This window comes from Hylaeus anthracinus, unplaced genomic scaffold (assembly GCF_026225885.1).
Source record: "Hylaeus anthracinus isolate JK02 unplaced genomic scaffold, UHH_iyHylAnth1.0_haploid 5, whole genome shotgun sequence".
NCBI lineage: Eukaryota > Metazoa > Arthropoda > Insecta > Hymenoptera > Colletidae > Hylaeus > Hylaeus anthracinus.
Genome location: NW_026535322.1, coordinates 1,873,713 through 1,888,795, shown reverse-complemented (window position 1 = coordinate 1,888,795; position 15,083 = coordinate 1,873,713). Strand labels below are relative to the sequence as shown.

At 51.1% G+C, this 15,083-nt stretch overlaps 1 protein-coding gene across 3 annotated transcripts in view; it reads left to right on the top strand.

Moving 5' to 3' along the window:
• Positions 1-1,805: 1,805 nt before the first annotated feature.
• LOC128895924 (protein vein) overlaps positions 1,806-15,083 on the top strand; it is a 224,301-nt gene continuing 211,023 nt past the window's right edge. For all 3 annotated transcript variants that reach the window (XM_054158937.1, XM_054158936.1, XM_054158938.1), the window contains exon 1: positions 1,806-4,586. In XM_054158937.1, coding sequence (XP_054014912.1) covers positions 3,410-4,586 — 1,177 coding nt within the window. In that variant the 5' untranslated portion in view covers positions 1,806-3,409. The remainder of the gene's footprint in view (positions 4,587-15,083) is intronic.

The window sequence follows — 15,083 nt, the reverse complement described above, 5'->3', positions numbered from 1 at the left end:
GCAAAGGAAGTGACGTGCGTGTAGGCGAGTTTCGATTATGTTCGGATGCGGGTTGACTCCTGCAGCGGCAGCGATGGATTTTACCTTCTCTTTGAGTTTGTCAGTATCGTGCTTTCGTTAGCAGATGGTGTTTCTTCTTAATAGAACTTTCTTTAATGCTATCTACGTTATCGCTATCTACTTTATCGATATTATCTGTCTTCTCATTCTGGTGCAAATATGATGCAACACTTTAGAGATCGCCTAGGAGCGTGGACGATTGTTCATCAAGTTCCGTAACTCCTGAATGAAACCTTGGAAAGTCGACTTTCTACATTAGCATATATTAATCTCAGATGGCACCAACTTGCGCACACCATTGTGCGAATCTTTCCAAACTATGATATACCTATCGTGTGTAATGTAAAACATGAGGCACGATGTAACTTGTCAATTTTTCTGTCGCCAAAAGTGACGCTAGCGGAGCGTTAGGGGTTAGAGGTCTCGGGTATCGAAAGGTTCGGGAGAGGACCTCCACCGGAGGCTAAGTTTCGCTCGAGCACAACGAAAAACGAAGGATCATCGCGCGTAAAAACAAAAAAAATTGAGTTACTAACGAGTGAACCCGATGTACGTTTCATGGCTGGGAACGAGATTTCCTCGGAACGTAAATAAGGCTGGAAAAAGAGACCAGAAGAAGGATAAAAAGAAGCGCGCCAACGTTGTCCACTAGATTGTACTTATGAACGTCTGAAACGAAGGACAATCTAAGAGCGGCGCCGCGAGCGACCGACAGAGACAGGGAACAGACGTTTATTGCGCGCTGAACCGTGTCGCCTTAGCGCACCGAGCAGAGTGAAACATCCGCAAAAAATCAAAACAAAAAATGAACATGACGAGGGTCAGTAGGACCTCGTCGTACGTAAAGGCCGCGTGAAAATATAGCGCAAAACAAGTGAAAGATAGTTAGACGCGCGAAGCACAGCGAAACGTGCGAATAAAAGCGTTTCCCAGCCGCGTTGAGAACTTCGGCGTTCATAATTGTCGGCGCCGTCGCGCAAGCGCGAACTTTCGGCGCCAGCCGTGACCGATCTATCGAACAGTTGCGCGCGTAAATTGCAACTGACGCTACGATCTCGAGTTTCTTATCTCTAGTGAGCGTTCTAATCTTTTAATCTATTAATTCGTCATGACTGATTTTCATCGCGGAATCGAACAATAATATCTAGATAGGAAACTAAAGTTCTGTTTGCTGTGAGAGTGTTATTGGCGAAATTATTTTGAAACCAGGTTTATGCTCTTTTTACTTTTTAGTAACGAAACCCTATTAAGAGAGAACGCGACGATTTATTCGTGTTTAAAATTTCAATGATACGTTACCACGTATAATAGATACGGTACCGCGTACGATAGATACACGTCGATCATAGGCGTAGTTCCATTGTTGATAAAATAATATTTGTCGCGACGCACTAATAGAAGCACCGAATTAAACGGAGAGAAGAAGAAGGAAGAATGGGGTTTGCAGACAGGAAGGAGAAAGAAGGAGTGGATCACGCGTGCGGTTCCTCGGTTGTTAGGTCGTCGTTACACAGGTTCTTAAAGGTCCCGTGCGTGGTCTCCCTGTGAGCCCGCGTCTGGTTGTGTCTGTTCGGTTGGTCGCGTATAACCGAGTGCGCGGGGGTTCCCTGTGTCTCCGCTTCGGACGTTGCGCGCGCAGAACCTCGACCGGCGTCCACCAGGAGTCGCTGCCGCTGAGGCCGGCCTCGGGCTGCGCGAGCGGGCCGTTCAGTCTAATTTGAACCGTCGCGCGCGCCCGACGCGGGGCCACCGACAATCCCTTCTCCGCCTCGACGTGACACGAGGCTCCTCGTGCATGCCGCGTGCAACACACGCGCCAATCCCCCGCACGATATTAACCGCACGCGTGGCTGCTATCCAGCAGCAGCAGCAACTGCAGCCGTCGTCGCGATCGTTGAATCGGAGCTGTGGACGGTTGTTTTGGAGCACGCTCTCACCTCGCCGAGTACGACCGCTCTCGTACGCTCCGTTTGGAATTTTCATCCTGCGAAACGGGTCCGACCGACCCGTAGACGGTTCCCAGCGCGAGCATCGTTAGTGCCGCGATTACCGTCGACGACTTTGGACGGTCGCGGGGGTGGAGGTGGTGGAAGTATCGTGCGGTAAAACTGAACGGTGAAGTGCGCGTCGCGCGAGGGCTAGACTTCGACGGTCGACGCCACCGACCAACCGCGAGAGCCTCGTGAGTATATTTAAATAGTGTGCCTCGGCTGGTCAGAGGAAGCCGACAGTTTCTTGGTCTTCGTCTTCTTCGTCGTCGTCGTCGTCGTCGTCGTCGTTGTCGTCGTCGTCGTCGTCGTCTTCTCCGTCTTCTTCTTCTTCTTCTTCTTATTCTGTCGCTCCTTCCTCTACCTCGTGTGTCATCATCCTCGGCTTTTCCTCGTTCGGAGTGCAACGTGATACCGGAGTCGGGACCGCGCCACGACACGACGCGTACGGGGGTGGCGCGAGATTCTTTATCGACCTTCGACGATTTATTTCGAGATACGGGAAGAGTGCCGCCGATTCGCTCCGAGGAAAGGGTCGGGGACGCTCCGAAACGGTCGAACGGTGTCGTCGCCGAGGGAATTGAACGAGAGTCGTACGACTCTGATCGAAAATCTGTTTCCATCCGAGGGTCAGGCTCGCCGAACGACGAGGGATCGCTCCGAATCGCTCGCCTTTGATGTATCGGCGTCGCGTGGCGTGCGTATAATTGGCACGCGGAAGGCGAGAAGATCACCAAAACGAGCGAACGATCGAGGATTCACCGAGCACAGATCGACGGATCGCGGCCACAGACGTCCTGGCATCAGGATGTTCCTCTTCATCGATCGACAGGATGATCCCGTCCTTTGAACTGTACGTTTTGATGCCGTTTGCAGCGACCGCGATCGCGGCAATCGTCGATCGGGATCGTTCGCGATAATCGGTGCGAATAGACGCAGTACGACGCCGTACGGCGGTGTACCTGTCGCATCCGTCGTGGCGTCGAGGATGAAGAGGACGGTCACGCGTTGGACGAAGAGCAGACAGCCAAGAATCTGTCCGATGGAAGTCCCGATCTCTTGCTACCGGTGGTACAACACCTCGTGAAGAGTGTCTCTTTCTCCCCCTCCCTCCCACGAGGACACAGAGTCCGGCCGCGAGAGAGCAGTTTCGGAACGAATGAGGCATCCCTGAAGGATTCATCGAGAGAAAGGAGAGGAGAGGGACGCGATACCTCTGCGAAGAAAGCGAGAGAGATCCTTTCGTTAGTATCCAGGCGAACTCGCTCGCGAGAGGCAAGAGAGTGCCAGAGAGAGTGTGCTCGTTCGGGGTGACCGAGGTGTCGACCTCTCACCCCCGATCAAACCAGCAAGCAGGTCGGATGATGTGGGCGTCTCTGCTTTTGGCCGGGATCTTAAGCGGCTGGTGGGGCGCACTGGCTCTTGCTGCGGCACCCCCCGCCAATCGTAACTCCCTCGAGAAAACGTCGACGAGGACCACCAGCGATCATCCGCCATCGATGACCATCATCGCCGCCGTTGAAAACTCCCTTGATCACAGTCTACCGACTTGGAACTTCGTCGCGCGAACCTTAGACGATCGAGGTTTCGCTCGATCGCCACGAGATCGACGGCAACCGGTACTGAGCGCGTCACCCTTGAGCCTTCGGGTCACGGAGAATGACAACCAGCCGGGGAAGTCGCGTTCGTGGCGATACCCGCCGGAGAAGGTGGTACCCGTCCCGACAGATGATCAACGCGATTCGACGAGCCTGGACGACGACGTGTCGCAGAGAAAAATCGAAGAGCTGTTGGACGATTCCATACGAGACGTGTTCGTCTCCACGTCGAAGCAGGCGTATCGTCGCCTGGAGGACCGTCGTCCGGAGGACGCGATCGTTCACCCGAAGACCGACGAGTCTGGTCTGACTCGGCTACCCGGTCACTCGTCCACCCAAACGCCGTTTCTCTATTCTCATGGCGGCAACGAGTCGTCGATGGAGAGACCACGAGCGATCCGCTCGACCAAGCAACGACCAAAGAACCGCACGAAAGCGGACTCGCCCAGGGAGCAGCGACGACGATGCCGCACCAAGGGCTGCCGCGGTCAGAACTGGTGTCCCGACGTGGACGTAGGCAACCGGGCCTATCTGGCGCCGACGGTGTTCGAGGGAAAGGTCAGGAGCATGTCCTCCGCGAGGAAACCCGGCTCCAACTACGCGGTGACATTCGAGGTGAAGCAAGTATACAAGAGCCAGCCGGGTTTTCAGCCGTTGCAGAAGAACGACAGCGTCAGGTTGCACTTTCGCGACAAATCGGCGCCTGGCAAGTCGACGGTATGCGGCTACGATACCGACGGGAAGCAGCAGCAACAGCAGCAACAACAGCAGCAGCGCGATAATCAGAGTGGTGTGGTGCGAGCCAATATTAAGAGGGGCAAAGTGTATCTAGTGTTTGTGAATCGCGTGGGACCCAGAAACTTCACGATCCTCGGTGAACCGGTGATTCGAAGCAAGAAGAACGAACAGGCGGTGCAGGCTGTCGTTCGACCGGATTACGGTGAGCCCTATTTTTCGAGCAATTCGTCTTTTCGTCTCTGTAAACTGTGCTTTCAGCCTGAATTTTATCTACGGACAATCTCTGTAATTCTCCACGTAGTGATAAATTCATCGCAAACGATAGTCGCGAGACAGTAATTCTCACTTTCTAGTGACAGGTTTTACTTCAAATTTAAGTAACGAGCAGTGTCCCGAGTCCCGAGTGCCGATTTTATTACTCCAACGTTAGAACCGCTGTACGCTCTTCGAGCCAAGTTGGATTCGTCGGAGGATCAACAATCGTCTTGATTCCATTACGTTGAACAATATTCACCCCGCTTCTATTCGAATCACGAATGTCTTTGCTTAAACATTCGCTCTTTGGAAGAACGAAGGAGCCAGTTAATGCGTTTTACCCGAGCTGCCAAGTTGTTAAACGTTCGTATTGTTCGGAGAGATCTCGCGAAAGATGGTAATCCGAAGGGAAGCTGGGTGAGCATGGTGGATGAGGCAAAATCTCCGAGCTTAACTTCGCAATCGTCTGTCGCGCTGTGCGCGATAAGGGGTGCTGGGTTGCCTCGCAGCGACGAAGACCTCTTCCGATTGTTTCGACAGCAGCAGGTTGCTTTTCCCGGGGTTTCTTAATAAATCTTTGCCGCGATAGACACGTCCTTCGTTCGATACCTCGAAACAAATTAGTCCCTTGGCTGTCCAACAGGGGAGTATTTTTGGACCGAGAGTTAAACTCGGCGTCTTTCCACGATGATTGGACGCACGATGACGAAGGGTTGATTAAATTACTTTCATCCCGCTGCTTTTAATATTTCGCACAACCATCGCGTTCGGTCTCGGGATTCGATAGAATTTCTATAATTCCCTCGGATTCTGTGGCGTATGTATAATAACGAGCCTTTCCTCGTCCGATAGATAAATAAATATTCAAAAGTGTTCCGCGGCGTTCGGTATCTCATTGCAAGTATTTTTTTTTTTCAACATTCCAACTCGTGGAAGGTTGTATATCGAACCGCGGTCGGTGACGTTTCTCCGATACTGCGCGGATTATTATACAGATCAAATAGCGATGCTCGCGGACTTTAAAATAGGATTGGGACTTTTCCGAAATTCTCTGTGTTCGCATAGTCGAACAGTTCGGTGATTCAACTACTGGAATGCTACGTGCATAGATGAATACCGAAACGTACAAATAACTATGACGTTCTCGAGTACTCGAGTACCAACGAAATACTGGGATACCAAAGTGCCCGTAAGATACACGAATATTAAATTATTCGAGCATTCGCAGCCTTAGTTAGAAATCTAATCCGCGTCGTAAGCTCGACAGGGACGTCTTTCAGGTTCAGCGAGACCAGAACGATAAATCGCGACAACGCTTTGGCGCTATTACTTATTGTATCCCGAGACTCGTTTCTGGCTGCCAGCACGCCCACGTACAGGGAAGAGAAGAGGTGCTTTCCTCGAGGCGCGTAATCGAGCCGCGAACACGCGTATATTTAAACCGCGCCACGTAAGTTGGATCGCCTTCGAGTCCGCGCGCTCGCGTTCAACTCGCGCGACTCGTCGCTCGCGATGCTCTCCTCTTGTCTCCGCTTCGAAAAGCGTTCGATCCCGAATCGATTTTCTAGGGACACGATATTCAAACTCGGGTGTTTTTTAAACACGAAAATAAAATAGAGTATACGGGGATATCGTCGCGAGGGGGTACTATATTTTCAAAGATGGAATATTATTAGATATTAGATGGAATATCGACAATGGCGCGCCACTTTTGAATCGCACTTAGAAGAACTCCGTTAAACGTCTATACGCCAGAGCGATGTTTTTGAAGGTGGTCCAATTTGTTGGCGGTTCAACGCGCTCCGCGACCGATTTGCCCCCCTCCGCGAGGTTTCCCGCGGCCAAAGACTTCTCCGCGGCGGCGATGACTGCTCGTCGCACCGCGACGACGACCTTCCTTACTTGATTTATCGCGGCAGCGTCGCGCGCGGCCGCTACGGCTCCCGAGATATCGAAAGTTGCTCGTCACGGAACATCTGTGAAACTGTTGACGAGCTGACGCTGCCTGGCCTGTGGCGGGACTCGGCGCCGCGCACATGTGGCTTTCCTCGTGAAAAGGCGAAACTATCGGAGCAGACCGGTAGCGCGACGTGTCTTCGAGCGTCTCGTAGATCGGTCGCGATGGAATCGATGCCGGCAAAATTTTACTCGAATATTGGATCACTCCTCCGAAATTATTATATTATCATTACCTTTAAGAGGAGTCCAAACGACACGGTCGATTCCAATGAAACGCTGCGAAGTGTATTTACTCTTCACCTGGAATTCAAACAAGATTTCGCTCGGCTTCGCGCCGGGACATCGAGGCGCGTTTACACGAGTTTTGTTTTATGCATAAGCCGGGGCTCTTCGCAAATATCTTGAGCATTTTCCGAATAGCCGGGCGTCGGTGTCGTAAGCCGGGAACGAGCAGGGGTTTGCGCAAAAGCGAGCAAACTTCTTTGACAGTTCTTTGGAGCAGCGTCGGCTCGGGGCTTCGTTAGCGTCGTTTTCGTCGTCCACTTTCCTCGTCTCGTTTACGGAGTTCGAAACTGTTGCGCCCCTGCGTTCGCCTAAGCGTCGCGAGCCCGCGTCCCCGTGCGTATTACGCATCCGCCTTGACGCGTATCGACTCTTTTCTCGACTTATTCCATTATCGAGCCACGAAAGTATCGCGTCTCCCGAGTAACGAAGAGCCACTCCAACTTGGTGAGACGCTTCGCTGAGAACAATATTTAGGCGTCATCTTTCTTTAATAGCGGAAACTCGCCTCGAGGAGCATATAGTTGATGGAATTTGGTTTGACAATATATACATTATTTTTCCGATTGTTGGACATTTTATGCTTGCTAGTTGCGTAGTTTTATCCCGAGACACACAGGAGAGAGAGAGAGAGAGAGAGAGAGAGAGAGAGAGAGAGAGAGAGAGAGAGAGAGAGAGAGAGAGAGAGCGCAGCGCAGCGCAGCGCGGATTTCCTCGGTTTCCTACCACGCCAACATACCTATGTCTGCTTATTGCCATAATTATAATCCTATACGGTCGCGGCTCGGGTTATTGACTCTCCAGCGACGTCGTGCGACAGCTGACCTGCTCTTTGTGTTTGAACTAATCGGTCGACTAATTACCTGCCTCGATATTCCGCGCGAAATGAATGTTCAAAGTACACACGAACACGATCTAATCGTTTCGAATCATCGAATCTCGATAATCCCTATTGAATCATCGTCGCGAATCGTCAAAAATTCCACGTCAGTGTCCAGCGACGCCTTGTCCCGTTTCCAGCGTCATTATCTCGGAATGGCTCTTATCGTCATTATCGTTGAGCATTGTTTCCTGTTAATCGAAGTTACCTCACCGTTCCTCGCCTTATCGCCTTTCATTGTAGTCAGCGACGTCACCACGAATTATCGAACTTTAACTCATTCTTGCTTGGCAGACAGACGAAACAAATAAGGGGTGGTTGTCCAAATTGAAACCGCACTCGACGTTACCTTGAATTATAACACTCGAAAAGAGCCAATCGAAAATGTTTTAATATACATTTGCGAAAGTACACGCGGGCTGTTCTTCGGCCGTGGGAGAGCTGTGAGCGGGGTTAGGCGCGAAAAGAGACGCAAAAGCGGCGCAAACGCGACGTCTGGTGTCCAGCGACGGTTCGTTGATCCACGATCCGCAAAAGCGGGTCCGTGGCGGCCCTTCTTCCAGTTGCCGGTGACTAAGCCAGACGGGGGGACCCGGGACGTCAATTATAAGGCCTTAATCGGAAACCCGTCCTTACTTCTGTTGGCTTACACTCGAGCCGTGTGCCACCCGAGCGAAACAACGGCGAATAGAAACGGAATATCGAGAGCAGCGTGTAGCACCGGTCGTCGTCGTGCGTCGACAATTCAAAATCGAGTAGTTCGATCGAATACTCTGCGTTGGTCTTACTCGTATACGAATAAAATTTAGTCCGTCTCTGCTACAAATCAGAGAAACTGGAAGCAGCGGGAGATCGCGATACACAGAATCAGCTGTAACGGGTCGCTGAAAGATACGAGATCGCTCCTCTCTTGGGAGCAGAGAGCGTAGTTTCCACGGTACACGCAGCCCGTGTGCTTGCCGGATATCGACCGAGATCGATTAATGAATTAAGCCGAAAAATCGTCTATGCTCGACCACCACTTTCGAGTACCGATATTCTTATAGCCATCTGAAAATTTTCCTTAAAATATTGGAATATCGAATCACGAAGATTACGCGTGGTCGTACATCCGCGGAACGAAGTACCAGGAACACGGGTGACGTTTAAAGTCGTACCTCCGATTTACGGGGAAGCATTTAGTCATCCGAGAAACGTGGAAGCGTCACGGCGGGCTATCGGTGTATCTTGATGTATCATTGGTAAGGTTCACGTCTCCGGTTTCCGGCGGATATTAGCGCGCGATCGCTCTCGAAACTCTTTCGCGATAACGGAAAATCGATCCGCGCTGGTCCTCATACAAGGGTGCCACGCGATGATCGTTTTTCGTAAACGGTTCACGATGCGATTAATACGCTCTCTCGCGTCCACGGAAATTTCTACCGACTGTTCTATTCTTGGACGCCGTGTGCACGGTGCACGGGCCGCGATTGCGCGTTATGGTGTAACTATGGCATCTGGCTCTCGTTCGGGGCTGTCCCGCAAAGCACGCGCGAGCTTGCACGACGATATCGCGTTATCTCCAGGGCGGCTAGAATCCGCCGTCACGGTGTGACAGGCCCTAAAAGGGACGCGTGAACCGTACGGTGTTGAGAGTTATTTTGGCGTTCGGGAGAGCATCGAGAGCAGATGCAAGTGTTCGTTAAGGGGATACCGCCACAGTCGTGGGGCTACAGCTCGAAACGGTAGTTTCGAAGGAGCGCGGTACGTTTATTTGTTTACGGTTACTGTGAACAAAATTGAAAATATGAAAGACCTTGCGCTCTACAGAGACGGTGATTTGATCACCGATGACGTTCGTCGCTGAACGCCACTTTCCTCGAGGCTGCATCGCGCCGCCATCGGAGCAGCGAATTACTATAGAAATTAATTGACGTCAATTATCGCTACGTTCGACGGGTGTATGTAGGACGCGTGGTCGTCTGGCGGTGCAACGGTGCTTCGAGCGGATAGTTAAAGGACTGGGCGTTGCGGATAATGACGAACGTCTTTGCCGTGACACTTTCGACCCTATCGAGCCGACCTCCGATCGTAAATCCTATCCATCTCGTTTTCGACAAGTCGTAGATCGCGGCCGACGTTATCGGATAACTGTTCGCGAAAGGTGCCCGTAGGCTTCGTTCCGGCGACAGGGAAACATTCGCAACATTCGCATCGTCGAAATGCTAGCTGCCGGTGTTGCGACTCGACGTATTTCACGTGATATCGATAAGCCAGGAAACGTGTCGTTGATCGATCGTAGACCAAGGTATTCCGAATATGGAATGAATCCGGAGTGCATCTCGCGGCCTGTAGACTCGATGTGATTGCCACTTGAATTTTTGTATCGAGGTGCTAGCCAAACCCATAGGCAAGCACGCGACAATTGGAGCCGCGCGTTTCCGTGGATGCTGCGATGGCCGTTCGACGAAGCATAATCGGCGACTCGGCGCGAACCGGAGCTCGTACATCGGCCGTCAGATTGATCGTCGTCCGAGGAAGGGGAGTAAGGCACAAGGGCATCGGGAGGAGCGGATAGACGCAGGCTAGAAGCGCGAGAAAGACGGCGAGGAAAGAATAAAGCGGTGAAAAGACAGCGACGAGACGGTAGAAAGAGGGACTGACGCGGGAATAGGGGAGGGAAGTGGGCCCGTTGAGAGGGAGGAGAGGGGAGGTGGAGGAAGAGGAAGGGAGGGAGGGAGGGAGAAATGGGCCCGCACGTATCCAGAGCACGTACGGCCCTGTGCCCATACTCAGAGGAACCCGCGGGTACGCTCTATATACCGCGGACGGAGGCTCACGCACAGACGGTGTACACGCACGTGCAGAGTGGCGAGGGGGTGGGGTGGACGCGAAGGAACAGGGTGGGGGACCACACGTGTGGTGTGTGTATACACCGTGGCGGCGAGGAGCAGGTAGACTGCTGGGCGGCCGGCGATCCCAGCCTCGAGCACGAGGTCTCCGAGGTGATCCGCCGATCTGGAGAACCGGTGCTCTCGATTAGGCCTCGGATCATTCCGACAATTTAATTTTCAAATATTTTCTGGACACTCGAGTCACCGGAATAAGTCGAATCAACGTAAAGTGCATCAATCTTACGGACCGTCGAAGTATTCGACCGTTTCAATAGGGAACGAGCGAACATGAAGTCCTAGCTCTGCTCCGGATGTTGTCAGCGCGGTTCACCTGGCTGGCTCGGATCTAGTCCGCATCGAAATTAGTTTAGTCGGAATGCAATTGTACCGATGCACGCCATGGACTGTCTCGTTGCGACATTCGGATCGCGTTCCAGTCGGCTGTTTGATGTTCCTTTAGAAAATTAATTTAAGGGCGAGCTCGATCGACAGACGCCCTGCGATCAAAGCGACCCCCGATGATACGCCCGAGGCTTCGTTTATCCGGAAAATTCCACGCTTTCCCCTGGAATCTCTCGATCGTTTGGTACTCTCCGGAACGCAAGTAGACTCAAACTTCGAAACTCAAGCCCAGGTGAATTTGCTCTTGGTTCGTGTGTCTTTCGTGATGCGTGGGTCACCCGTAGAGTGTCTAGTCAATAGTGCATTAAGCACAAGTCCGTATTAATTCACATCCAACCTGACCTTACGTCACCTAACGACCTTAAATTTGTAAACCTATTTTGTGATCGAACGTGGTAAAATATACCGATGAGCAGACGAAATTCGAGGACCGATCGTGTACAATGAATATATTCGGTTCCTCCTCGGATTACATCTCGTTGCTGGACCCTATCTTGAGATTGCTGCATAGCTTGTCACAGAATGCAACTCTCCTGAATGGGAGGACGTTGCTACCGCTATCGTCGCAACTCGAGGTATGACTATTTATCGAACGAATCCTTGCTTCTGTGTCCCCTATCAGTTGCGCGTCTGTTACAGGGGCCATAGACGCGATGATTTATTGTACGGATAAGTCGTATGCTGAATTGCAACGGTGGTTGTATAGCAGTGCTGTAATGCTACCCAACAATACCTTCATCTTATGGTACCTTACACTCCCTACATTTTACAGTAATCGTTAACGTTCGAGCTTCGGGTCGTAATACTTAGAAATTGAGAAGTCGTGGAGCACAGGTACAAGTATGAGCGCGGCATAGGTCGAGCAGTGTCCTTCGTCGTGCCGGCCCCTGATATCGCGTAGACTGCTGGGCGACTGCCGATCTAATGTGTCCGGTCACTCGAGCGTGATTATTTTTAGCGATCAGTGAACGGTGAACAGCCTGTCGACGGTTCGCACGAGCCGTCTATCCGCTCGAGTTATTGCTCGAATTTTTCGCCTGTATAACTCCAATCTCCCCAAAGAGCCTGGTAATTTCAAACGAAAAAATCGATTTTTCGTCTATTTACGTACGCAAACATCGCGTAACTCGAGTCATTGCTCAATAGCAGCTTTGGTATCGGTCGTAATTCTCGATGGCTGGTCCACGAAGAACCCTAAGTCCCTCCGAGTTCTCCTTCGGCACTTTCATCCTCCTAATATTCATATTCTCTACAACACGATCTCTTCGCTTCCAGGTCGTTAATCTTCCCTCCTTATAACGTCCAATTAGCGAAGTTAAATCCTGCAGCGATGAAAATACTTCTTTCCCTTCGCCGAGTGCTGCGTACGCGGTAAGGATTATGGAGGATGTTCGACGCTGAAGCGCCTGATATCAACGCGCGTAAAGAAGCGCCTCGTTATTGTAACAAAAATGCAGCGTATCGATTCGTGCAACATTTCTCGCGACACAGTGTAATCCTACGAGTCCTAGCAGGGAGCCAAAGACGTTGAACGGATTGATTAATGCCCCGGGAATCCCAGGGAATCCCCGCGACGGCGATAAGGACGGACATGTATCATTCCAGCCGAAGGAAGAGAAATTTTTAATATCGTCCGCCTTTTGCCGAGAGAATTTATGGCTCGGCTCTTTCCTAGCGTGGAATTGGCCGATGTTCACCGATTCGACGACGTTCGCGAGAACATCCAACCCCCTCGTTGTCCAAATGTAACCCCTCCTCTCGACCCACTCCCGTCCTCACGGGACGGAGATTCGCGAAATTGGCACAGCTGGCCAGACTGTTGCCATAGGACAATCGGTGTTCCCGGATACAATGCGATAATTTGCTATCGCTTGTCGCCATCTCCGATTGAATTACGGCCATATTATCACCGTACCGACGCATTTCTGACGCCCGACTACTTCTGCCAGGGACAAACGCTCCCGTGATTAACGAGGGATCGGCTGTGTCCGCTCGTCGACCACGCCGGGAATGTCGTTTCTTCCCTGAAATCCTGCCAGTTTCGTCGAGAGACGTGTCATCCCTTATCGTCTCACTTTTCTCCGCCGCAAATCCAATTAAATGCGATCATAATTTCCATCAGCGTCGATCGAGAGAATGTCGGGGACCCCTCTAATCAGAGACCCGTCCTGAAATCATAGAATATCAGCGTTACTCTAGTTCGGTTAAACAGTTTCGCATAAATTTTTCATCTGTTTCGTGAATATCGAAACGGCTTGTTTATTGCAACAGTTGCAACTCCGGTTTTCCGTTCGTTGGCTTATTAACCGGCGTTCTAATATCGGTTTTAAGTGCGCAGTTTGAATGCCGTTGATCTTCAGCGACTGGAGCTTGGCAGCAATCCGAATCGGTGTTCCGCTTTCGCGAGATTCAAGGTTCTAAACTTGAAAACAGACGCGCGTCATTTTCGACCAGCGCCGCGACAAATCGATCGATTACGAGGCTAGTCGCGCTTTTGGAAGGATTTGGACGACTTCGGGGGGATTCGACGAATGAAAAATGCGCGGTCTTTGTTATCGAGCTCGCGGGAAAGTGAAATAGGAACGAGAAACTAACGATACCGCTATCCCTGACACTCGATTTTCGCCTTTCTCTTGGAAATCTACGCTGAATCTATCGAAACTAAAAGGATTCGATTGTTTCGTGACGATTTGTACGTGTTTTAATTCGTCGTTATTCAAAAGCACAGGAGGAGAAGTTGTTTTATACGTGAAAAATAGTGATAAGCAATCAAAGCTATAAGTTTCGGGCTTCGATGAATCTAGATCCGCCGTTTCTCCTTTTCTCAGACTTCGACTTCTCTATCGGCCGTCGAAAACGCTTCGGTATCTCGTTAAAAACTCGGCAAAAAGTTGGAGTCAGGAGCGAGTCCCTTTTTTCCCCTCGGGCTGGTTTTCTTTTTAACCCCGATTCGAGCCTCCGCCACGAACGAGGCAGACAAAAAAACGACAGCCTGTCGATAACATGTGTTTTCCCCGTCGGTTAAGCCGCGCGGGGGTTGGTTTCTCTCTATCAGCTGCCCTTCCAGCGCACGCTTCTTTTCTAGTCGGAATAAGGGATGAGGGGGCTTAAGGACTCGCAGATTGAATATCACGGCTGCGAACTTGCGGTCCCGCGCAACTCGCGGATATCTCTGACGATTTGTATGCCAAACGCGAGTTGACTATTTCACCCTTGCGCGGCTTCTTTCTACTCGTTCCATACCTTCCTCGTTCTCCGCCTTCCGGGTTCTCCGAGAAGCGAGGAACCAGGAGGGAATCTCTGCCTCTGGAATCCCAGGCTATTTCCGAGAGTGGACCACTGATTTCTAAACTCTTTAATTTAATGTCACCGTAGACCGCGACGTAATATTTGAACGACTCCTTTGAGGCATATTGCGTCGTTGGTGTTGTGGTTCATCCTTCATCTGGGAATTTTGTTTTTACGTCCGAGTTTCGGCGGCGCCCCGCTGGGACGATTTGTGCATCGCGAAGGTCGGCCGAACAGTTTCCACCGATGAAAAAATATACTTTGAAAACGGGTCTGACGCAACGCGGCTAGAAACTGGTAGATCAGACGTCCCGGCCCGTTGTCGCGGTTATAAATAACCTACTCACGGAGTATTATTTCCGGACGGTCTAGAACACACATTCGGATCTGTGAAAGAGGTCACGTAATGCGTGGAAAAAGAAGGAAGTGGGAAAATCTGTTCTACCCGAAGCCTCTCTCCGCGACGAAAACGTCGCGACATCGATCCTAACGACGACCGTAAAATCGCAATTATTACCAGCGAGCAGCGGTGTCTTCGCGACTGCAGGTTTTCCATCTATTCGATTCTCAAGTTCTTTTCCACTTTAATCTCTCATCGTACACACGAAGGACAGCTGGAAATCGGAGTCTTGATTTCCTACTTGTAGAAATTAATTATACGTAGATACTCGACAGAGCATGGATTGGCAAATTTTGTATTTGATTATTACCGGCTCTCTCTCTCTCTCTCTCTCTCTCTCTCTCTCTCTCTCTCTCTCTC